Source organism: Rhopalosiphum maidis, chromosome 2 (assembly GCF_003676215.2).
Source record: "Rhopalosiphum maidis isolate BTI-1 chromosome 2, ASM367621v3, whole genome shotgun sequence".
Taxonomy (NCBI): domain Eukaryota; kingdom Metazoa; phylum Arthropoda; class Insecta; order Hemiptera; family Aphididae; genus Rhopalosiphum; species Rhopalosiphum maidis.
In genome coordinates this window covers 76,102,178-76,130,074 of record NC_040878.1, presented here as the reverse complement: position 1 = coordinate 76,130,074, position 27,897 = coordinate 76,102,178, and the positions used below count along the sequence as shown (strand labels likewise).

Below are 27,897 nucleotides of genomic sequence, written 5' to 3'. Positions count from 1 at the left end.
AACAGTTTTTTTTAAAACAAAGTTTTGAATAAAAATCATAACTTGTGTCGACATCTATTAGCGCGGTAAACCAAAGCGCGCTATCTGTAAGTATCACATGCTTCGCATTAATAGCCGACATCGCTAAACCAGTGCGTTGCGCGTCGCTGCTGCCGCCGCCGCCGTCGTCGGCCGGTCGGCAAAAAGTTCACGGCCATCCGTCGGCCGTGGTGGCGGCACCCCGCGCCGGCCAGATTCAACCCTTCTTGTTGCGGTGCAGCCGTCGACCGGGAGGTTGGTAAGCGGGAGGGTAGCAGTACAATCAATAACGACGCAACCCTTATGCGTCGAAGCCGGCGCGGTGGATTCGGCCGACGAGACGCGTCGTCGTCGTGGTCCGCTCACCGCCTACGCCGCGCCGCTACCGAAATTGAAACGACCGACGCGAGCGCCGTCTCCAGTCCGCCAACGCAACCACCCCCTCAACCAACGCACTGCTACCACTAGCGAAAACCCGCAAAACGCGTGCCACCGCGCCCCGAGATTACATTTCGTTGTTTCGCCGGACGCGGACGAACGCCGACCGAGCGCGCGCCGCAGCCGAACATCGATCCGTACACGTGCGTGGGCGATACGGCGCTAAATACATCCCCCGCCGCCCACGAGACGCGTCTATCCGATCGGTGATTGTGCGATCGCCGTCGTTGCTCGCTCGCCGCACACACTACCGACGACAGTGTACACGGTTGCACCACTATCGGCTACAATACCCCTGCAACCGCCCGTGGCTTGTCTCGCGTGAGTATAATACGATCGTATAATAAATATAATATACACCTCGACAAAACCATTAACCTCCGCACGTTTTGAACATAAAATAATAACAGTCGATCGCGCGATGGTTAGCGTAGAATATTAAATTGCACATCGCACCGCCTGCAACAATAATATCGTCATAATATCGCGTATTGTACCAGTGTCGCGGGTGCAGGTGCAACGGTCGTTTGGTCGGCGGTGACCGACATGGACCGCCGCGCCGAACCGCCGACCAAATCGGGCGCGACGCGGCTCCGCTGCTGCTGCTGCTGCTGCTGTCAGACGACGGGACGGACTTACTGGTCGTCCACACGCGCTGCGGCCGTACGAACACGTCCCGCCGCTAGTACGTGAGAACACTGCTGCTGCTGCAGAGCTCCGGCGGCGGCGGCGACGGTGACGACGGTGACGACGATCATCACTGTGCGGCGAAGGTGCAGTGGGCGGCGGATGCGGCGACGTGGTGATCGCCGGTGGTGGCTTGTACCGTCACAGAAGTTCGTCTCTCGACACCAGTGTACGTGATAATTATGGTCGTGGCCGCAACCATGGCCAGCATGGATGACCACGAGCGGAAGATTGTCGTCGAGTTCTGTCAACTGCTCGAACAGTCGAAGCAGCTATTCAACGGGCTCCGGTAAGTGATGCGTTATGGTGCGCCTATATGTGATACCAGCGATTGACTATATCAAAACCAGTTGAATCGGATTGCGTCGATGGTGGACGTTGTGCAAACGCGTCCGTCGTCATATATCTATATAATAAACGTATAATATTTTATAATTATACAATTCGTGATGATTGTATAATATTTTGCCTGTGCGCGGTTAACTGCAATACAATATTATAATGTTATATCGATAGAAGTAATTCTTATCGCGGTCTCGCGAGGGGTAGTGTTCAACACGAGTATGCGTCATATCCGTACAAGACTGGTGTTTTCGCATTTTTATGTTTTATACGTCACGCTTATATACGCGATCCAATAATCGACGTTATACTACTTTTTGAAATAGCACGTCACCAAACATACGGGGGGGGGTTCTATTAAAAAAGAAATATGAACATAATAATTTTAGTGCATAACTACGCATTATTGATATATCACGTATTTATTTATATATTAATAAATGCATGACGTCTAACAAGTCCAAAGGAGGGGGCAGTAAAGCCTCTCCACTACCAATGGATCCATCGATGCATATCGTACCGTGTATTGATATCGATAATTATTTCAACGCGCTCACTTATACAGAGTAGGTTTAAAAAATATAAATACATTTCCGAGTATAATACTATTAGTACCTACGTCATTATTATGATAATAATATTAAATTGTATTTACGTCATCGTATGGCATTATGTGCGTATTGTACAGCTTATACCTATTGTGCTCACGTTGTTTAAAAACAGTTAAAACACAGATACATACACACATGTACACACTTGTCTGTTTAAATAACAAAATACTATACCGTTAGTACGTTACCAAGCGACCATTACTCTGATTACGTTATTTCGTGCTTAGCGTTTTTTGAAATGATGGTCTTACGAATATTATATTCAAACGTGGGACGTGATTTAGTCGTTGGTAATAGTGTGTTTGTGTGTGTATGCGTGGAAGGGTTTAAAAAAATAGAACGAAACCATCGAGTCACGTACCGGGTGTCTTGTATGCAGGTATAATCGTATTGTATAAATCGTTATGAGTATGCACGGATTCGATTTTTTCCGTTTTCCATAAATCCGGGAATGTTGACATAATTTCAGATTTTTACTAGAGAGGTAAACGTTTTTTTACAAACCGATTTTATCCCACACGTGCTAAATTAGTTTTACACGTATCATATTATTCACTAAATACTTAAGTTTTAACAGCGTGTTAACCTATATAGGATCTTTTTTTTAAATCAACTGTAGACATTACTTACTTATAAACGCATATTTCAAAAGATTATAACTAGTGAATGATACGATTTATACGTATGTAAAATAATTGTATAGATACTAAGCGCTAATTAATCATTTGTACAATTGTATTTACAATAGTAAATGAAGACGATTAGAAAAGTACGTCAACTTAAAACGACATTCCAGTGATTTAAATTCTTCATTACGATCAGTGCTGTGTACCTATATATTATATTAATGTTATATAATTATATGTTTCCTTTCCAATAGAAAAAAATTATTTTGTTAGGTATATGTTTATTACTAAATGGTGGGCACAACATATTTTTACTAAACGTTCATGAGCGCCCGGAGTGGGGACAAGACGGGACTTTTGCCCCCCCCCCTGAAATTCAAATAAAATGTTGAACATTTTAACTTTTATTTTGATTTATAAACATTTCATCGATATTTTTAATTTAGTGTGTGGGGTTGATATTTGATTTCATATAATTCTAAAAAATGTTGTAATTTACAAGGAATAGACTTTTTTTAATGTATTTTTTGGTGTTTGATTTCATTATGCCCCTCCCTGATAAATTTTCTGCGGGCGCCCATGTAAACGTTAATCGTTTAACATACCTTAGGTTAGGCTAGGTAAGTACGTTTAGTAGGTCTTCTAGGTGGCTAGATCTCCATACGCTAAAAAACCTTCAATGTTCAAGTATGTCTACTTACTATAAACCAAAATTATGTAACCTATAAACAAATCGTTTATTATGCCGTATGGTATATCTGAATATTCGATACTAGGATAGATACAGCGAACAAATCTAATATTAACATTACAAAGTCATTCAGTTAATGAATATACTCTTGGTAACAGGTACATCATGGTACATAACCTACGACGTTATAGTAACCACTCACTTAAAAAATATTTAAGAAAAATAAACTCTTCTTAACCAAACATTCAACTATACAGAATATATCTCATTTCACTATACTAGTCTACATAAATCCGTTGCTATCCAAGCTCTACTCATTTACAAACCCTTTATAACTTAACCTAACTTGAGTAACTTCACATCTTAAACGCAATTCGACTATACAAGGATCTCTTTTGATATTTTTAGCTTATGTCACTCTACAACTAACAAATCATAATAAAATAAAAATATATATTTTAGCGCTTGAATTCAAAACTTGTAATGTAGTTTCTCCAAACGTCAAAACGTCAATATTTATAATTGAATTAGTTAATTATTTATTCTATCAGTATTAATGTGTACTATAGATTATAAATATTTCTTAAAAAAAATAAAATATTATTATTTTCCACTTGCAGACTGCAGTATGTGTATTAATAATACCCTAAAAGAATCTATTATATTACTTATTTGCGATTATAAAAAAAGCTATTGTGAGTTATTCCTAGTAAAAAAAAAAATACTTCTGATCTAGTGATACTCACTAATTGTGTATTGTTTTTATTCTAGACGTTAGTAAAATGGTTCCTAGTAAGATTTTAATTTTTAATTTTAAATCATATTTTCAGAGACCTTCCACAATGCGGTCAAAAAATCTGGCAAGGGTATTTCGGAAAGACTTTCGACGTTTACACGAAACTTTGGAAGTTTCAACAGCAACATAGGTAATTCGTAAATATATATTATATAATTATTATATAATTTTTACATTTAAGCTGCACAATTATTATAATAATTGGTCGTATATATATATGCTACATGAGGGATGACCATCAGGCGGATTTGTCCGTCAAGCCGTTTTGTTCGGTCTACTGCACTATAATACTGCAGGCTACCTATTAAATTTAAATTTGTTTTTTCATAGTCTAATTATTTTGACGTTACATTTTTATCAGTAACTAATAAAGTAATAACTATTAATTATAAATTTAATATACATTACGTATAATCGCTTAATTGTACACAGCAATATACGATTACGATTGAAAAGAAAAATACATTTTTTTCCTTGTTTACAAAAATTTTGAAATGTAAAACGTTCATCTCAATTTTTTTTAAATTTTTTTTTTATCTAAAGCAAATAAATTATTTAGAAACTCCTATCATAATAACCAAATAATCACACGTACAATGGTATAATGTATGCAAATTTATTATTATAATTTAATATTCCTTTCGTGTGTTCAATGTTTAACAAAAAATATTATACAATTTAATCCTTATTTTTTTCGTTCGTTTTTACTTTTGACAATACTGTTTGGTATTTTGTTAACAGTTTTTTGATGATATATTTTGAAGTTTAAGAATAAAAGATAATTTGTTGTACTGTTATACTGTGCAGCTTAAATTATTGTGACTATTAATATACCTAGTATTATATTTATTCACACCTTTTAAGTTATATACCTAGTCTAACTATGTTTTAATATTTAATATTTTGTTTTAGACAAGTGTTGGATACAAAGTATGGCTTAAAGCGATGGCAAATAGGTGAAATAGCCTCGAAAATAGGTCAACTGTATTATCATTACTAGTGAGTATATTCATATTTTTCAGTCAGGCATAAAAATGTCACACTATCCGATGAGCCCATAATTATTGATCCTTTCTATAACTTAACGTGGTGAAAAGATAAAAAAAAATCGTACAAAAGCCAACGTTATACAGGATGACATCCCCTACATGGAAAACTGGTAACCTAAATTAATTTTGAATTCGACATTGCTAGGTTCTACTCAAGGTTTTTGTGGGTAATTCTTATAAATTATCGGTCTAGGGTTTTAATTATATTATCCACTTTTGAACGTGATCTCGGGGAAAAAACTACCGTTTTACACTATTACGCGTTTATAATGTATATATTATTTATACATATAGGTACCCTATTATAATGTATGGCAGTCACTCCATTATATAGCTTATTTTACATAATACGTAAAATCGATGCAAGCGCGGTCATACTTGGACTTGTCGGCTTATATGTATAGGATGTAACAGAAATAGTTAACAAATATATTTAACTAACTGTGTAATAAACTAATAACTTTTGTTCTTATCAATATTACGTATTTTTTTTAAATTTATAAATCATAATAGTAATAATATAATATCTTGATTAAAACAAATTTACAAGAATAAAAGTTATGATATAGTTAGTCATTTACACATGTCAGTTATTTCTATTACACCCTGTACATAGGTTTTTACTTTTTTTTATTTTAACGGGAGTTTTAAGGGATTGGGGTATAGTTTTCAAGTATAAAACAATAGTGTCGTGGCATGTCTCTCGAGCGTGACGGGTCTATTTTTTTTTACACAATTCACTTATCGATTTAAAACTCTTTGGCCATTGTATAATATAAATTTTCATTAGGTACACGAGATCCGTGAAAAATTTAATTTAATATATACATTATATTATATAGGTTTGTACAAAACCCTCACATTTATTTACAATTTATTCTTATATCCATTAATCATTAATCCTTTATTCCATTTCTCCATTAGACGTATATTGTATGTTGTATGGAATAATTTAAATGTAATTAAATAATTCGTTTTAGCCTTAGAACCAGCGATACGAACAATTTGAACGAAGCGTATTCGTTTTATTCGGCAATAAGAGGAAGACAATATTATTCTCGAGTATCTCAGGAAGATAGGTAAGTTACAATAAATTAATTTATAATTATCAAATAATAAACAATAGTAATAGTAATACCAAAAGGTATTCTAATTACATCAATTATAATATTTATGTCGAATATCCTATCGTAAAAATGAATAAATAATAGATGCATTGAATAAAACGTATAGTATAAGTTTTATTTCATTATTTTTAACTATTTAAATTTAAAATATTTCCTTACATTAAAGTGATAATATATACATATAATGACAAGTAGGTGCATAATATATTTATGTATCATAGTTATATGAAATGACAAATAATATTTATAAATCTAATGTCAACTATACCGTAAATAGAATGGTTCATTTTCAAAACCCATTAGTGTTTTAATGTTATATTTGTTAAATAGAAGTATTATTTTATCAGACATAATATTATTTCCTGTAGGTCATAACAATATGTCAATATATGAACCTTATTAAATTTAATTTGTACAACATGACGCTATTTTTGCATCATATAATTTAGTGATATTAATTTATCAATTTTATTTTTTCAGATCTGATCTAATGGTAAAAAAACTGAGGTACTACGCTAGGTTTATTGTGGTGTGTCTGTTGCTAAGAAGAGTAGGAGCCATTCGCGAATTATTGGCTGTACGTATAAAGCAATCATTTTTATTAATACCAAATATGAAAATATTTTAAGTCAGTTCTTATAGTATCGTTCGCTTTATACGCTTATTGAAGAGAAAAAAAATCGATAACATTTTACTCGAATAGCATCGTTTTGTTTTTTATTTTTTACTCACACGTATTTTTTCTTATATCATATAAATTTGTGACTGTGTACTTTATGTTTAGGAGCTCGACAAGCAAATCGTAGACTACACGAGTACATATGAACCGGACGACCAGTTGGAATGGTCTTTAGTTTTGGAAGAAATCAAGACATTCGTAAAAGCTGATAGTATTGTAAATGTTTTACACGCTGATCAGAGCAGTGTCATACTTTCACACAGGTTAACAATATAATTTAACTAAATACGATATAAGGATATAAGTATATAACACATAATATAATATTATATTCATACAGTAACCTCGCGATACACTGATATAATATACATACTTTGCGTATTCATGCTCTGTGTTTACCTATGTAATAGGTTGTTGCCCAGCTACAAAGGTTTTTAGCTCGTTTTTATAACTTATTCAATATCTATAACTAAGACCTATTTTGAAAACTATTAGCTCAAAATTAAAACTATAAAGCTAATTGCCTATGATATATTATTCATATGATAAGAATCCGGAATAAACATAAATTTTTTAACTATTTTAAAGAATTTAAAAACCTAATACCTCAATTAATATAATATATCATGTATTTTATTTTGAATCGATTTAATATATTTAACTAAATAATATGATGCCCTATGTCTTATAAATTAAAAACAAATTATGGAGATATAACATAATATTTAATATTATAATTAAATTGTATATTGATTTTATATCAAAAACATTATTATCATCATTAAAAAAAAAACTACCAAAGAACTAAAATTAAAATGATGTACCTACCTAACTGTGGCTTCAATAATACATTTAAAAATAATATAACACCATAAAACGTAAAAATTTTAAAAGAAATTTTATAAATGAGCTGAAATCATAGAGTTCTCTAAGAAAAAACCCCTTTTGGCTTCAAGGGAATAAATATAATGAGCTTTTTTATGGAATTCTTGGAGAATATACTATTTGCATTGTAGCTAAGTGAATATTGGTTGCAGTACGTGTCTGCAGTATTTCCTACCGTTCAATTTCCTTCTGTCAACAGCCAACATTTAATTTATTTTTGTATTTGTTACATCGCAAATGATACCATACAACGTACAAAAGTGTTAACGCATGATTCGTTTTCCTTATATGTGTTTGACACGCACATATGCAATAAAAAGAAACTTTTTCAGTGCTAGATACAAATTATGTTTACAGGCTAACACCGCTGACTACGCCACCGGTGGAAAAATCTACGATGATGAATCTCTCGTTGCAAGAAATCATACTTATAGGAAATGCGTCGGAACAGGTAGACAAAAAATCGAATTATATAATATTATAAAAAATATATGATAGCTAATAATATTGAACGGTATGATATAATGATCAATACACATTATAATATTAAAATGGTTCATTGTAGGTCAAGTTCAGTGAAATGACAATAGATATGTTCAGAATGATGCAGACGCTAGAGAGGGAAAAAAACCGAGACGAAGTTAATCACGTATCCGACCCCCCTTCGAGAGCATCATTTGTGAGTCATCCCGATCAAACGTGAAATTAATTAAATTTAGTTTTATTTTTAAATTAAAAACAATACATGGAATATTTTGCACAGTATACATATTAAATAGTACAAATTATAATAGCCTGTATCAAATTAATCAAAATGTTAGATAAGACATTTATAAGTTTGATATTTTTTTTTTGATTCCAATATCATATTTTATTACACAGTTTATTTTTATGTGGATAAACAGAACACATTAAATATTTTTATCTATATAATATTATATTGTTAATGAATCTATATACAAAATACAACTATGCATTTAGATGCTATAGATTCTACAGTGTAGTAGTATTACTAATTTCTCTTTGTTATTATAGGTATTATATAGGCATATTAATAATATAAATTATATAACGGTATTGACAATTGACTAAATTTTTAATGTATTTTATAGGAAAAAAGTTACTCGATAACTAGTAATAAAACCTTAGCGTACCCAATGATGGCGAACCATGACGTGAATAGTTCAAGAAGAGAAAATCCTCACAAATATATACTTTATAAACCAACTATTACTCAAATAATGATGTTTTTAGCAACAGGTTTAAACATATCAATTTTATATATTTAATTTATTTTTAATTTAATATTTTCTATTTAAGGTTTTAAAGAGCTTCCTGCAAACGGTGTGCTACTAATGTACATTTCAGCAGACGGATGCTTTCAAACCTCAAAACATGTAAATGATTGTAAGTTAAATATTTTTAACTTAAATACATATAAGTTTATAAATACGTATAGCTTATTCTAAAAGACACATTTTGAATATTTTGTATGTTTATATGATATATCATGTACGAATGTACGATGTACCTGGTAGATTAATCTATACAAACTAGAAAACTAATAATTTCTCAAATCGTTTTAATGAAAACTCAAGTATAAAAATATTATCAATATATCAACAGTCGATATTGTAAATTTTAACGTTAAAAAATATTTATCACTGGGTAAAACTCTTAAATTATGCTCGATAATAAATAATAATAAAAATACTAATACATTAAAATAATAAAGAATATATTAAATACATTATAAATAAGTATATATACATATAACTCAATACGAGACTAAATTAAATAATAATAATTTGATCATCATGAAATCTAGATTGACGGAATCACTATAACGTATAACTTCCAAGTGACATAAAGCATTGCCTACATAGCACATATTATGATATTTTTATTCTATACTTTGTCATTATTCATAGTAAATAATTAATTTAGTATAAATAATTACCTAGGACACTTCATTCATTGAGGTACCTTATTATGCACAGATATATGTTATTATTTACATGTGTCTTGCGTGATATACATTTAAAGTGTAATTAAAAGCTAATAGACAATTGTTTTTCAGTGGGTTATGACTGTGGAGGAATCATGGCAAGTAGCAAACGAGAAATGGAACTGACCAATAAAAAAGGTGTACATGTAAAAGAGATCCATTGGTGAGAATTTGTATAATGTTCAAACCAATCTATTATTTCAAACATTAAAATAAATATTTTTTTTTCATCCAACAGCTTATATCCTGGAGATCTTTACCCGTTTACTAGAAAACCATTGTTTGTAATTATCGATTCCGATAATAGTTTTGCCTTTCAATACATACCGAGGTATTTCGGCCATCCATTCGTCGTGCTCATGTCTCCCCAAGAGTTGCCAGATAAACTTCACGGTTGGAAACATGATATAATAATAAATAGTTAATAATAAAAAAATATAATAATATTATTTCTATAAAAATGGACGTATATTATGAATTTTGTTGTGTTTTATCAAAATTCTAAATTATTATTCTGAATCATCTGTTAACAAAACAAATATTAATTTTTTCATACACCAATACAGGGTGATTTTTTTATCATAAAACGCTCATTATTTTAAAAAGTATTCATGTTTTTGAAAATATTTTTTTACATAGTTTCAAGTTCTTAAAAAACAACGTTTTTAAGTTTTTACTTTTTTTACTTTTTTGAATGATAACAGAGTTTTAATTTCATATCCCAAATCAGAATAATTTTCTGAGTATTTTGATACATAAACATCGAATTTAGGAACGAGTAGTTTATGAGTTGTACGTATTTAAAGTTTAGACAAGTATAACTCAAAAACTACTCATCCTAAATTCGATGTTTATGTATAAAAATACTCAGAAAATTATTCTGCTTTGGAATATGAAATTAAAACTTTATGTTGTCATTCAAAAAAGTAAAAACTTAAAAAAATTTAAGGATAAGAAATATTTGAAAATATAATTTTTTAATAAAAACGTTGTTTTTTAATAACTTGAAACTATGTAAAAAAATATTTTCAAAAACATGAATACTTTTTGAAATAACGAGTGTTTTATGATAAATGAATCACTCTGTATTGTTTTCCTATGTACTTCAGAACGGTGCGAATAAATAGTCGTGACTCGTTATATAAATAGCTGAAAATTTATCTAAATATTTTTAAAAATAAATCATGTACTTACGAGTATAGAAAACAATAATATATATGTTACGAAGAAAAGTTGTAACTAAAATAGTCGAAAATTTTATGTTTCTGTAACTACATCTTATGAGAAACCTTTTATTAAACTTTCAAAATTGTTGATCTAAAATAACACTTTTTAACCATATTTATACGAAGAACTAAAAAAGGATAGCCATTTTAAAACGTTATCAATTAAATATCTTATACTACATTAAATATTTTGAAAATTTAATTTTGTAAGAAAATTATAATTTAAGTGCCTGATAGTAAAATGTTCAAATTCCTGTAGTTATTACTTTTTGAATAATAAGAAAATATTTATATCAAAAATCTATAAGATAGTTCGTTATTATTTATAAGTTTGAATGTTGTCGAAGTTTAAAATCCAATTGCTCATAAAGTTATAAATAATTTTTTTTTTTTAAATTGTTAGTAAAAAAGACTTATGAGGAATCTTTTATTTTATCTTCAAGTTTTTACATCCACAAATAAAAATTGTATGATAAAAAAAGACTAAATAAAAACTATACAAGTCAAAAATATTAAATTTCAATAAATAACTCAGTTCCGAGATATTTTGAAAATTATATCTCATTTTATAGATTATGCTAGTATAAATATTTGGGTGAGCATTACGTTTTCGTGTAAAAATATTTGATTTTAATTTTTTTCAGATTATTTTAAAATTGACTAAACATTTTTGAACTTTGATCTTTCCATTTCCAATTACCAAAAATGTATCAACTAGATCTTATTTTTTACCATAACAACCCACAAAGTCAAGTATTGCAGTAATTTTACTTCTCCGAAGGGTGATGACTGATATTACAAAATAAATAAAAAAATAAATATTTGATTATTTAAAAAAACCCGTTACACTCAAATCTTAAATATATTTTTCATTACATTTTTACGAAAACAATTCTCTTTTTCTATTTTTAACTGTATAACTTTTTTTATATACATTAATGTTTTTTTTTTTAGTTTTTAACTCTACTATAACTTGGCTAAACTATTATTTAGAATCCTGTTGGTACAGGGTTTGTTTAGTTTTTTTTATAGTTTACGATTGAAAATAGTAATAGCAGACTAAACAAATCATTCACAAAATATATAGATAGTTCGACACACAACATAAACCTTTAGAAATACATAAAGTTTAAATATCGTCAACTAATAAATATTTCAATATTAAATTGTCTTATATAGTTTTGTATTATTATATTATTATATTAATTAATTTAAAAACTATACATTTTAAATAGGTTTGTGATCTTTATTAGAATATTTATTTTTTCCAACAGAACAACTACAACACAACGGAAGTTTGTTCACGTTATTTTTGCATAGCCCTTTGACTGCATTTTGTCTCATATGTAACATCCTAACGGTTAAAATGCATTTATGGGAGAGGGCCAATTCGTACGTAGATAGATTCATCACGGAAGCTAGCCGTCTATTTACTAGCAAAGTGAAACCAGGTAAATAAAATAAGTTAAAATAATATACGATTCCAGAAATAATTGTTTTGTATAACTCAATATATAAACGTTGTTTATTGTTTTTATTTCAGACGTGTCTTACATACAGTTCTTTGGTGACGACTTTTTACGGCTATTATTATTGCGGTACGTCTTTTGCCACGTTGTACTTCGTCATCATCGAGCATTTATTGTGAGTTAATGACCATGTTATTATTTTTATTTATCGTCCATAAATAATGTAAAATTATTCATTTTGAGTAAACTCGTGTTATGTATTATATATTTTCGTTAATATTTAACATAAAATATACAATTATACTTTTTGGCATTTAATATTTATAATCTTAAAAATAACAAGTTGGTAGACAATAGTGTACAGTATAGTTACATACCACACATGCCATAAGTATATATTATATACAACATACTTATATATTAAATATGTTTTAATTTAGACATTGGCATAAACAGTATCTACAAATTATACGCATTGTGGAAATGTTTTGCGATAATGAAATGTGCTATTTTTGAATATACTAAACATATACATATATATTAACTTTTGCAAACACCATACCAATATGCGGAATCTTACGGATTTCTAAAAATTTTAGAAATCCCTAAAATTTCATTTCATTTATATATTACATGTTTTTCTTTTATTAATCCACGATGTAATAAAAAAATCAAAAAATATATTAAATAGGTATTACCTATATAATTTTATTATGAATTTACTAAATTATTATTTAATCAAATTATTTATAAATAATAATACAACTATGAGTATTATGAATATATCTTTGGCAAGATAACTTTTGTTTTTATTCTTGTATTTGTATAATAATATTATTATTTAAACTTTAAATTTTAAAGTGGTATTCTGTGATTGATTAGCGTTATTTCAGCAACAAAATCTAAAAATAATTTTTCTTCGGATGTAAAAGTCTAATAAATATTGAAACCAACGTTTATAAAAAAAAAAAAAAAAACATTTAGTTATAATAGTGGCAATAGTGCGTGTATATTATACTCAAATAATATGCTTCATATATTTTAGACCATCTACATTGCACAATGCACAAGTATTATAAATTATTATAAATTACGAAATTCGAGCGTATTTAATTCTAGTTTATACGCAATAACTTGAAATGCTATTAAAGAGTTTAAAGTTATTTTTTTAATTCATATCTGTGATAATTATAGATTATTCGATTAAATACTGTTATTTGTACTAATGTCTACTATTTGTTCTAACATATGAACTTATAAGTTATCATACATATAATTTTACTAATAAAATTCAAATTAAAAAAAAAAATAATATTTCATCTAAAAATTCAAATATATATAAAATAGAAAAGACAAGTATCTGATACATTGAAAATATAATGTGTCTGTTTGAGATCAGGAATAATATTTTGAGTTATTATTTTATTGTTTTTTTTTTTTTTTTACATGTATTACCTACCTATATAAATAGTAATAGTCTTACAAACTAATAAACATTTTCTCTGTTTTTAGGGAGAACAGTATCTTCCGCGGTGTCAGCCGCCTTTGCCTTTGGCCAGCTTTTTAGACGAGATATCTCTGAAAAAATACGTCAGAGAGTTGGCCAAACACCTGGACGTTTTGTCACATTTCGAAAACTTCGAATGATCTTCACGACCCACTATTATTATTATATTGCTCGGCGGTCGTCAACTTCTTCCAGTATAAAAATAATGATAATTATTATTATCATTATTATTATTATTATTATTATTATTATTATTGTTGTTATTTGATTATAATACATAGCGTGTAGTATACCATATATTATAATATTATGTTTCTATAAATATTGTATAAATTCGTGAAATTCGTGTGTGACCTATACCTGCATATTGTGTGAAAATTGTTCGGATACGATGTATGTCAACGATATTTAAATCTATTTTAAATCTTGATTTCGACCAAACGTACGTAAAATGTGGTGATACAATTCGTCTAGTTTATCCCACATATTATTTGTTTTGTTTTCAATAACCAGAGTTCAATATTTGTTCTACATGCCTATATTATATACGTTCAGTTAAATAGTAGTATCTAGATTAAAAATATATAGTATACATATATATATATTTATATATTTTTAAATATATGTTTATATGTATATATATTATATATTTAAAAAAAATACTAATTAAATATTGATGGTATAATATATATATTATATTTATACATAGATGAGATGACTCACTAAGGATGCCCACATCCCCTTTTCTTTAGTAATCGAATTATTCAAAATCTAATTTTTAAATTATTAAATATACTTAACGACTATATTTCTGAATACTTAATAGTTTTTATATCATTTGAGAAGTGTTTTATGGTGATGTAAACTTCTGTTTTTAAAATCCAAACCACCCTTCTTTACTTTAAAGTTTAAATTAATCAGCAGGTTATTTTTAAGAATTTTGATGTATCTAAATTAATTCTCGAACATACCTATAGTTTCTGAGTTATTTAACAGTATGTATTAAGGATAATAAATTTGTGATTATAGGTTTTAGTTGGGATTCTAATGATTTAAAAATTATAGTAATGAATATTAATCTATCCGAATTTTAAAATTTGTAGACATTGTCTTAGTATTATAAATACTAGTTTCAATATTATATCTATTTTATATTTTTGAAAAACCATTTTTAAGGAGTTTTATTCTTAGATTAATATATATTTTAATAATTTATAAATTACTTGGTTGAATTTCAATTTCGATTAAACATTTATATTAAAAATTTAAAAATAAATGGTTTACTGAATAATTTCAAGTAAAATAAAGGGTTCTCATTTAAAAATATAATTTTTCACTATAACAAGATACTCATTAAGTGGTATAAACAATTCAAGCATTCAAAAATATGTTTTTTTTTTTTTAATATCAAAAATTAGATTTTGAATAAGTGTATTTAAAAAAAAAATAGGGGGGACATGTTTGAGGAATCACGATGTATTATATTACATTGTATCAATAATATATAATTATTATTTTTATTATTTAGGCCCTAATGGCTTAATTAATTATTTGTTCGTATAATCTGTTAAAAACTATTTAACTCCATCGTAAAATATTTGAAACTTAAAAATGTGTTATGGTTTAATCAAAATACGTTCGATCGAAAGTACAATAAACGTATATAAGCGCTAATAAAGCCTATAATGTTTAAATACGTGAATAAAAGTACCAAACTACAATGTTATATTATTATATAAGTTATGTGTACCAATTAAATTTGAAAAAAAACTGTAACACTTTTCTTTTTTTAAATTTCTAATAATAAATAGTTTAATTTTTTTCTAAATTAATAAATCGATTTCCAAATCTTCCATTTTGTACTACGAAAAATCTCTTAAAATTGCATTATATACAAATTGTTAGCGAAATAAAGTACAGTATTTTTTATAAAATTCATTAATATATTTATATTATAAAACTACTTGGTTTCAAAAAAAAAAAAAAAAAAAAAAACATTACTGCTTAATAAGAACCAAATACCCTAAATTAGTTTTATTATACAAATGTTTTATCGTCATTATTATTATAAACTATTATTGTTTCTGTATACTGTTTCTTGTAATCCCTTTTTATCTCGCATGTTATACTTCATGGAGCTGAGTACGATTTACGTGTATCGTGTCTATATCGTGTATGTACTGCTGATGTAAATGCGTGAGAAATGAGTATGTACTACTCACATATACATAATATATATTATATATTATATAATTTAATGTTATAAGCGCAGTATGCAATTGTTTATTATATATACTCAATAAATCAGCCGAAAACTGTTTACTTTTATATAATATATTTTCAAAAAAATGCAATACATTGGCCCGTTCTGTTTATAAAAAATCAATATAAAAATTTAGAATTTTGTTTGAATAACTTGACGGTTAAAGTCATATTATTATTATCTGTATTGTTACCTTGAGGGGGATAAACATCGCGATTATTAAAACGCTGCGATTTTCATTTTCGATCATTAACGACGGCATGGAAAATAAGTAAAAAAAGTGAAAGATATGGGCCACTTCGCGATATGACAAATCCAAAGGGTCGAGTTTATTTTTAATTGATGAAATTGGACGCAGTCCAAACATGTCTGAGCGCTGGGACCACGTCGTAAACGAGCTGCATACATGCATCACGCAAACGGTTTTCCGCCTCCGGTGCGCGAGATCCGACTCGTGTGCGTGTCAACTTAATCGTCAAAGTCAAACAACAAGTTCTGTAAAAAGACAATAAAAATTAAAACTGAAACGCATTTGAAACGAATAAAGAATTAAACTGTGCGAATGATACTTGTGCCTGGACCCGTCATCGCGTAAGTCTCATCGTATGACGTGTGACGATGGAAGAACCAGGTCGGTACTTATATGTCTATATAGTACGTATATCCCAAAATTGTCCACGTGACTTCCTGGCAAATCAATAAGTTAGGCCTTATTTAAATGTTGTTTTTAACAGTATAGGTAATCTATAAGAAATGTATACAAATAAATTGGAATTTTCTTATAGATTTCTGTTGAAAAAATAGCATTTAAATATTATATTGATGTGTCACAGTCTCGCGAAGATACTTAGGGTTATAAACTTATATGAGGCTTTTGAGACAAACTGTATACACGCACATATTAATACTATAACGTTATATGAATCTAGATAATACAAATAAAAATGTTTTCGTGTTCAATAATATTGATGACTTTGTAGAATAAGTACAAAAAAAATATATGCAATATATGCGTTAATCCAGTCCTCGAGGGTAGGAGTGTAAATGACACGATTGCCTCGAGTAAACAATGTTTGGAAGTGTGACATTTTTTAACATGTTTTTTTAACGTTTTCAAATATATATTTAACAAAATGATTGAAAAACAAGATTCTTAAAAAATAAACTAAAAATTATATTTTTGTTATATTTAACGAAAAGTAAATCATATATAATTAATATATATCTCATAGTATCATCCACAGTTTAGTTTTTAAATTCAATTTCCATGAACATATAAATTGATTCTTAACAGTGTGATTATTATCTATTACTGAATTTTTTGGAATCAGTATAACGTATAATATTATATGAGCCTAACCTAACCTAACCTTATAGGTGATATAAATGATCACAACATAAGTTGTAGGGTACCATCGGCCGTGAAATTTGTTAAATTATCTACCTAGTACAGCTTTAAAGTTTAATCGCGTTAAATTTTTTTTTATCAACGTGCTCAATAATCTGCTCTTCACAAACCATATTTCGTTAGTAATCATTACATTAAAATATATTTGAGTAATATCTGTATATTAGATTCACGTAAATCAATCTCCTGCGGCAAGGACGGACCTTATTATTCGACGCTGAACCAATCGACTCTTGGCAGGTCTCCGTCGACTAAGTCTACACCATGCAGGTCTCCGTCGACTAGGTCTACACCATGTAGGTCTACTTCACGTAGATCTACCCCGGGTCGATCTACATCAGGCAGGTCTACTTCAGGATGCAGCAGGTCGACGACCCCCGAACCACCGCCCGTTCCACCAGCCACCTATCACTGGGAGGAAGTGAGGAGAAAACGGTCTGTAGGTGGGTATCCATGGACGCATCTCAACAAGCCACCGTTCGATGAAAAGACTTGGGTGAAGTATGAAAGGCAAGTATACACCGTCAGGCGTCAATCACGCCGTCGACATCCCATTAAAGTTTGCAGCTTATGGTTTTAATGGAAAACAAATCAAATAAAAACTATATATCTGCAGTTGCGTAATATGTTGCATCATACTTGTCAAAATGTGTGCCAACGAGTTCGTCGCTATCGCCTATTTTAGTAGGTGTTTTGTTAAAAAAAAAAAAAAAAACAATGCCAAATCGAAAATAAAATACGATTTTTGATTGAAAGAAAATTTATGTCCATCTATGTTTAAATTACACGGCTGTTGTACTCGTATATTATGCATAATCTGTAGTGACGGTCGACCACTCGTTGAGTATTTAAAATTGGTCAAGTATAATATTGTGTATAAAATCCAATGTTTAAACTACTTTTTAATAATAATAATAACAACAATAATAATGATTAATTACACATCAAGGAGTCGCTTTTAAAGTATTTTCACGTGACTTAATAGATAAACATAATATTTCATAATAATTATTATTATTAATGTACAGTTATTATAATTTCCATAAATATTTCACACGATTTCCAATCCTATAACATGTGGTACGTGTTAATTTTGTATTTATTGTTTATTTACAAACAATATTATAATGTTAAGTTAGAGTATATGACCAAAGAAAATGTCCATTATATTTTTAAGCTTAAGGTTATTGAATACTATTTTATAATCAAGACACAATAGTTTTTAGGTTTTTATTCGCGTTTCCTGTTTTATTAAAGACTATATTATAGTATATAACTGTTTTCACCGGATGTTTATGACAATAATATATGATCTAATTCATATGTATAATATTATACATGTATTTATTAAAACAATTTTATCTTTTTCAAACGTATATTCGTCTGTATCGAATAATATACTTAATTATTTCATGTACAATACATATTTATAAATATAACGTGAGTAAATTATTTCGATTACAATTTCGATCTCGATATTTTAATCAATTTAATAACGAGTGCATTGACACTCAGGCTATTGTATATTATTAAACTACCTGCAACAGACTGCGGTACATATACCATTTGGCTATGTAAAATGACAAAAATCTCAACTATATTGGCCCAGAGATGATATTAGTTGGAACTTGGTAGTGAAAAAAAACGAGCACTCTTCTTGTCTGAATATTCGGGTTATGCCGGACGGCCAAAACACATTTGGCAACCGTTACGGTAATTTCGATTTTTTTCTCCGTATAATCGAGCGCGATTGTGTAGCGCGTGGCGGCGATGTCGAAACCGGGGAATGTAGCCTTACGACGATTCAGTGTAGTCCGGAAATCATTTGCAGCCGCTGGTCTTCCGACACCATTGAACAACAGATTATATTTCCTCCAAAGATGCCAAGCACACTGTTGAATTCGTAATTAACTTGAAAATTTGTACTGCATGATTTAATATAAGACACGTACAGACATGGGGTGAGTAAACAACATCATTAAATTGATCTGACCATTTAACGAAATAAAAAGAGAGAAATATTTAAAATATTATGTAATATATTAATTTATGAAGTTACTAAATTGAATATTTAGTTTAAAATCAGGTCGTTATATTTGGGTGTGTATAAATATAATTAATAAGCATAATTTTACAGCTATAAATCTAGCGTTTTTTATCCACATTTTTTTTTATAGTTGTTCTATATTTGTACGACAACAAATTATATTTTGTGTAATATAATATCAATAAGACAATGCGTTTAAATTGTAAGTGAATACATAATTTATGTTTTTAAATTGAACATAATACCATCACGAAATGATATATCAATTTTAAATATTTTATTATCGGCCAAATGAATAAATTAACAAAAAAAAAAATAATAACACTGTATAGTATATAGGTACACGACGGATCTTATCCACTCTACGTCTACTTTTAGCTCCGGACCAACAGACACCTATAAATAAGTTTTTGCTCTCTCACGAGAGGATTCTTGGCATGTCGAATCCTCTGTCTCTGTCATTGTCGCCAAATAATAAATAAATTTAACCCTTCTGTCGTTACACTGGTTTTTTCCTGCGTCCGTTCGTTCACACGTGAACTAGCCATTATTTTTAATGCAAATATTTAAAATATGTTTGGCCCGATCTGTTTTTGATAACGTTACATTTTTTTTTTTTTAGAGATCACGTATACGAACCTGTCACGCCAGCAGCTAACGCTGACCAGATATCTTTGCCCATCACGAATTCGAAAAAAGACGATAATCGTCATTTTTTACGCATACCATTGACCGAAGAACTCGTGATGGCCGATGACACGGGTTCGGAACCAGAAAGTGATCAGCAACAACAACGACAACTACGATTAGCTAGACAAGAAGAAGATAACGAAGACGACGACAATGACGATGATGAAGAAGATGATGAGGAAGAGGACAATGATAACGACGACGACGACGGAAATGTCGGTAAAAAAGTTGTACGATCCGACGAATCAACTTATGAGGGTGAAAACGAAAACTCATCTGTGGGCGATGTGGAGTCCAGTAACACACGTATGAAGGTCTTCCAACAAAAAGTTAAAGTCAAAGCAGACATACTACGCACGAAGCTGCAAGGGGTAACCAAACGTAAACCTAAGCAAAAAATAGTGGTAGACGCGCCTAATGGTGAAAAGTCTCGTCGCAAGTTCGGCCAGTTCGCCACTTTGCCAAAAAAGTTCACATTTAACGCACCTAAAGTGAATTTATCCACAGCTTTGGACACTTTTCGCGAAGATCCGTGGATCCGAACGAATCTAGTACGGACGAAACAAAAAGTGTGCGGGATGAGACGAAAAGTGGTCGATTCTCGCTGCCACGTTTTGGATTATCCAGGATGTCGTCGGAATCTCCGAAACCATCAAAATCCGTAAAAATCGGTGGTTCCCGACTGTCTATACCGAATTTCCGGCCACGTACTTGGTCGGATGCTTCGAAAGTGTCGAAACCGGATAGTCCAAAACCTCGGATAATGGACTTCGGCACATACCCGAGGATATTTTCGAAACGTCGAAAAACAAACGTGGCGAACAAAGCAAAAACGCCACCACCATCTTCCGACGGAGGAGAGCCAGAACAGAACAACTACAAACGAAAGGACTCATTTCATCGGCGCTTCTTTCGGTCACACAAAGAGTCAACGCCAGCTCCAACAGACGAACAGACAGCCACGCTGGCTGTGGAAGAAGAGCTAGATGAGCCTCCACTACAGGTATCCAAGGAATCGTTGGCGGAATTTGGCGACAGCGATCTACAGGAGGTGATATCACTGAGCGATGACTGCCGATCGAAGGATACGAAGAGCTTGTCCGAACACCGGTCGGGTGTAATTGAAGAAATTGATTCTGACGAATTTTTCCTGCGCGAAAAAGGTCTAAGTCGCGGCGACGTGCACATCAGCAATTATTTGTCATCAGAGATCAGAGACGTTTTCCGGTCGAACCGGACACGGTCTATGGAAGGCGTTAATGATAACGACAACGGTACGAGTGCAAGAAACAACCGCGACTCAAGTAGTGGTATCTCCACGCCGGTGAGACCGTCGCGGACCAATTCGTTGAGGAGGCCTAACCGGCATACTGCAGTTGATGCGAATACTGAACGATCTTATGTCGCTGATCGGTTCAGCACGATGCCAAAATCGTTCGGTGGCACCAGGCCGACGAAGAAAGACGTGGAAGACTATACCCCCGAGAACATCATCACCAGTCAGACATTTGAACCATCGCAAAATCCAATACTACCATCGGGGGTACCCTGGAGAACTTCCGTGAGGCAGACTACTTCTGCCGCTGTCACACATATGCCGCCAAAACCACCGACTAGACAACGCATGGCCAAGTTTTCCACGTTTGACACGCGGTCAATGATTGATTTATCCAGAAAGAGAAGCCAGTCACAAATCGTAAGTATATACATTTTATATATACTTATACTACATAGCACTATTTAAAATATAGATTACTTTTAAATTTATTTACTAGACACGACTATGCTTTCTCAAATAAAAAAATATTTGAAAACTATTCCCAATATACCTAACACAGATTACACTTATTTTATTTTTATTTTAAAAGCGATTGTCTTAAACAATAAATTAAGCTTGACTGATATTTAACAGACTATACCACAGAATAGATAAAATCTAAATTTAATTTATTCTGTGACTAATGACTATACTGTTAACATTAATTGTTAACTGTAATAAAATAAAAATACGAAATATGGATCTAAAATATTAATTTCTGAAAACAAAATTATTAATATAAAAAATATCAAATAAATATCTCGTAAATCACTACAAAGTTACTTAAGGTTCTTATATATTATGATAAACCATATGTATATTATAAATAGAATTATTATAGATATATTATTTCCTGCATACGTTTGTTAATGTTAACCTTCTACCGACTACCAGGCGAATATATGTTTATATGTTTATGCGTTAACTGTTAAGTAATATACTATATTTTCCTATATTATTATTTAAGGAATTTCAGGACGCACGTATTGATATTCATGTTTTTTTTAAAAATATAAAAATATAACTAAATCTAAGAATATTTTATTTAATATGAAGAAATGAAATGTAAATTGTTGTTTTATTTTTTAGTTATTTAAGATTTGTTTTAAATGTTTTAATATGTTTGTAATTTTAGATTCTAAATGAAGCAAGGAATATATCGGTTTTTCAATTTAAATTTATTACTGTTGTTACGATTTTTATCAGATTTGCTCCAATCATCTAAACCAATGGTGGTTTTTAGTAGCATTTTTGATCAATTTGTATTTTGAATTTCGGGTCACATAGGAAAGATTTTTCTTAATAATTTTAAATTGGAGAAAACAACGGAAATTAACTAATATTATACAACGCCTGTTTGACTATTCAATTTTACCTTTTTTTAAACAATAATACTTGTATGTTGTATATATTGGCGCACTTTCTATACATGACAACATTTTCAAAATATTTTGGCTCGGTACGTCAGTATTAGGTATTGACTGACGACTGAATACTTAAAATCTTAGTGTATACAAAAAATACCAAAAGTGAATAATTTTGAAAATATTTGATGTTACCACAGTTGTAAATGTACAATCATATCTAAAACAACGGTGGTTGTAATTTGATAAAAAAAAAATAGTAAATATGTAGGTACTAAAGTAATAAATATGAATAAAATCGATTCAAGAATACAAATTGGAATAAATTAAAGAATGGATAAAAAAAAGGATATTGTATAAAGGACTTTATGAGTGAAAGTCATGAAAATTGAAAGTTAAAGATGAAAATAAAATAATATATATATACAATAATAGAAAAACTAATTGTGCATCCAACATTATTAGTGTGAAAAAAATAAAAGCTAAAGAACTCGCTTCTGCTATATAGTGTGTTTCGAGTGATCTCGTTACTGTGTAGTTGTGTAAGTCACTATAAAATATACTAGTATAATGTTATAAACTCATAACCATTGTTTTTTTTAACATTTTTATAGGCTTATATAGTATAATATATTATATTAAATAAATTTAGCCATAAAATTGATTGGCTAGCCTCGAAAAAAAATGTGTAAGTTAATTACAGCTAAAAAAAAATTTCCTATAATACTGGCTGTATAATAATATATGCACTTGTGTAGTAGTTATGTCATTATTTTAACCGAAATACGCTTTGTCAGAAAATGAATAAGCTATTAAACACTGGAAACATAAGTCATAGCGGTAAAATCACACAGATGTCAAATTGCGCTCCTATTTTTTACACAAATGTAGGTAGAAATATCTACCTATAAAACGATTCCGTTCGTATGATAAGTGTATGCAATTCGCGTAACTTAACCACAATAATCGAATAATTAATTAGAATAAATGGCACACTTTCATAGTTTTATGGCAATAAAATAACCGATGGTATAAAATATAAATTATAATAATATAACAAAAGGAAGTCGGTCGACGGACGACGGTATCGTAATATAGGTGGTATAGATTACGCAGGTTAGCGCGAATTGGAGTGAACTTAGTCCGCCCAAGTCAAAAACAAGTATAAACTTAGAAGTGTAAACGTAGCGTCGTAGCCTACCTATACGATTTTTTATTTTTTATTTATATTGTGTAATTCGATCGATAACTCTCCACTCCAACACAACCTTATTATAGGCTTAAAGAAGTTGATATATTTATATACATAAACGTATATAAACTTCAAATTTCTCTCTAATTTATTTATAACTTTAGTATTGTGTTCAAACAAACACATAACGAATGGCGACAATGGCGTACTAAAAGTAACACATAAAAAACTGTTGAAACGGCTGCCGAGACGTAACTACGCGTAAAAAAATTTAAAAATAGTAATAACAGCTAGGTTAGGTATTAAATATAATATATAATTTTTAGAAAATATTATCGGGTCTAAAGAATTGGGCTACACACAACCATATGAGTATACCATTTATACATAGTTTAATTCTTTAATTTAAATCTGACAATTTTTTTTTTCGTCACAGGGATTCCAGCCATCGATGAACTTTTCAGATACCGTGCCAAAAGCTCCGATGCGTCGTTCCAGAACTTCGTTGGCCGGTTCCGACCGCGATATTTCGTTGGCGGTGACCGATAACGGCGGCCGGCCTTCGTGGGCAGTAAACGGCAGCGGCGCAGGAGCGCCGACACCGCCGCTGCGCCGTTCGCGAATGTCGCTGACGTCAGATGTAGACGTCGAAGAGCGGTCTGCGACAGCCGTACACGTGGTCAACGGCACTGCAGCCGTGAGGTCCACGCCTCCGCGACCACCTCCACCACAATCGACAACGACATCGGCCACAGTCGCTGGTTATGCGACGGTGGATAAATCGTCGCCGTCCTCAGCGTCGCTTTTGTTACCACCACAGTCGCCGGTGCGTCACAGGAGGAAAAAATCATACGACGTGATCAAAAGTCAAGAGTTTGGAGCGTTTTTCACCATACCGAGGTCATACAGCTATTGTGACAGGAATGCGCGGCCGTCCACAGATGCAGACACCAGCTGTACCGCTAAAGCTGCCACCGCCGTCGAGACCCGCACGCGCCTACAACACGCTTGGACCGTCTCGACCGCTTCGGCGCCGGTTACCGGTCCGCGAACACGAGTACGGCGACGTGACCGACGACGGAAGCGGTGGCCACAACGACAACGATGAAGGCGACGGCGCAGACAGAATCGATGGGACGGCCAAAGCGGCGGCGGCATTGTGCTCGGGCGACGTGATCGAAAAGATGAAACTCCGGCCGTTGCCGTCACCGCCACCGCCACCTCGGAAGTCGAGAGCGGCCGACGACGCCGCTACGCCCGAACCACACCGGCGCAGGAACACCGATTCGGCACTAGTCCCTTTTTTAGATCGGCGAGAAACGTCTGTAACATCGTCTAACGATTTTTTTGCCGACGTTTCTCGTGCTCTGTTGGCGTCTGCCGCTAGAAACACTGTTACCGCCACCGACGACGTGTCTGTGGCCGTTCAGACCGACCCGTCTCCGGACGATTACGCGTCGGACGACCACGACGACAGGTCATGCTGTTCGGCCGAGTTGGACGATCGGACAACAAAGTCTGTAGCAACAACGTCACAACATCTCACCCCGAAAACGCTGACCACCGCCGCCCCCGTCGACCAAACTAGATCTCGAACGTCGTCCCAGGTCACCGAATACGTTGACCGACCGACGTCCGGTATGTCGGTAAACACGGCAGACGACTGCAGTTGCAACGGTTACGCAATGGTGTCTGAAACGACCAATGCCGCGAGCGGTGTCGCGGCAGTGCGCGCGCAACGCTTAACCGTCGAAGAGCTACAAGTGGGTAGGATGATCGTGGCCGATATACTCGGGCAGCGAATGGCCGTCGACGACGTGTCCGGATCGAGTCTGAAGATCGCTCAGTTCGCTACTGCGGTTCAGCATCCGTCTCTGCAGCAGCTGCAGCAGAATGCCGCAGCCGCCGCTGTACAAGCCGCGCCTGCAGGTGACGACCTGACAACGCACGTGTCGCTGTTGCAGGACGACAATGCGTCGATTCAGTCTTCGCGCGTGTCGTCCATGTATCCGGAAGTAGATTCGGACGAGGACCGGGCAAGCGTGTTAGCAGCGCCCACACCACCTCGTCGACGCAGTAAACCTCCGTCCTCACCTCGTTCGGCCACCGACACCGACCGTAATGACCGTGGCAAAAATGGCAGACCACCAGGAACCGTTGGTGCCGTCGATCTGTCCGCCGCCGACCCATCTATCACCGAACTCAGTTGTCAGCTGTTCCGGTTGTGTCACTCGAACGTATGCAGTCTGTTCACTAAAGTAGTCCAGCAAGTGGTCCCGGAGGACACGGAGAAGCGGCGTGACCTGCAAGCCGCCCTGTGCTTCCTGAGCATCATACTCGCCGGTCTGTTGATCTTAGGCTTCGGAAACGAGAAGACCATACACCATCACCACTGGGATTTTCAATTCCCTCCCAATCAGTAACCACACCACCCATCGTGGGTTGTTGCGATACTTTTGTTATTGTTATTGTTGCTAACCGATCGTTGTTTCTTTGTTTTGCATTTCGATATTTTAATATTCAATTGTATAGCATACGGTTGTTAAAAAATATGTTTTCCCTATACATAAACACTACAGTCGTTTCTGTCATTGACTGACCGGTAAATGATAATTCTTAGAGCTTACATTCAAAACACCTAACACTTATACAGTTATACGATTTTCGTTTATGTACCTAACTTTTTCTTTACACGTTTATTTTTTTTCTAAAATATTTTTGCAACATTTTGTTGTTTTATTTAGAAAGTTATATATTTTCTATTTTTCATCTCCGTATAAATCGTTGACAATAAATAATTGCCGGCTATACTCAACAGCGATGATTAGAACACAAATATTATGTAGGAAAGACAGGTAGGTGCATTAAACTTTGTAGGAATATTAAATAATAATATAATATTAATTGATTCATTAAAATGTTTAATGATATTCCGCTATTTTATGTTTAATGGGGTAACGTAAAGTGAATTAAAAACACTGGGTTATCCTTAATGTTTAGATTAGGATAAAATTATTATATAAAGTTATAGGTTTGAGTAGAAATGCCGAAATGAACTATTAAGATTTATTACTAGTCAGTGTTATTGGACGCAATTTATTGATGTCTATTGACTCTTTACCAGCGTCTAACATATGAAATCACAAATTACAGACTAAATACAATAAATATGCTCAGAGGACTAAAATTCTATAACTTGACTACAAGCCACATAAAGTATATCTATACTCTTTATGTACCAATAATCATAATAATCAAATCATCAAACATTCAATTTATTGTCATTAAACACTTTCGGCATAGATCTTATTTTATTTGTTAAAGGTTTAGTTTCATTAAGGCTTTATAAGTAGATAAATGTGAAACTATAATTATAATTTTTAAATCGTATGATTATCTACAGAATAGAATAGATTTTGTCTAGAATCTAGATTTAAAATCTCCATTTCTGCGTAA

At 32.1% G+C, this 27,897-nt stretch overlaps 2 protein-coding genes across 2 annotated transcripts; both read left to right on the top strand.

Moving 5' to 3' along the window:
- Nucleotides 1-439: 439 nt before the first annotated feature.
- LOC113551444 (protein SCAI) lies at nucleotides 440-15,246 on the top strand. The gene is made up of 15 exons (XM_026953691.1): nucleotides 440-1,432; nucleotides 4,244-4,339; nucleotides 5,122-5,208; nucleotides 6,239-6,337; nucleotides 6,866-6,962; nucleotides 7,170-7,327; nucleotides 8,307-8,400; nucleotides 8,515-8,628; nucleotides 9,062-9,209; nucleotides 9,270-9,356; nucleotides 10,030-10,120; nucleotides 10,196-10,350; nucleotides 12,458-12,634; nucleotides 12,727-12,827; nucleotides 14,165-15,246. Exons 1-15 carry the CDS (start codon nucleotides 1,326-1,328, stop codon nucleotides 14,297-14,299), a joined length of 1,746 nt encoding a protein of 581 aa, XP_026809492.1. The 5' UTR covers nucleotides 440-1,325; the 3' UTR covers nucleotides 14,300-15,246.
- A 1,607-nt stretch (nucleotides 15,247-16,853) lies between these two features.
- LOC113552098 lies at nucleotides 16,854-27,167 on the top strand. Its single transcript, XM_026954787.1, is given in 6 exon segments — nucleotides 16,854-17,053; nucleotides 17,998-18,340; nucleotides 20,500-21,074; nucleotides 21,077-22,263; nucleotides 24,878-25,405; nucleotides 25,407-27,167. Coding segments are annotated over 6 exon segments (4,104 nt in total). The 5' UTR covers nucleotides 16,854-17,040; the 3' UTR covers nucleotides 26,865-27,167.
- The last annotated feature ends 730 nt before the right edge of the window (nucleotides 27,168-27,897 follow it).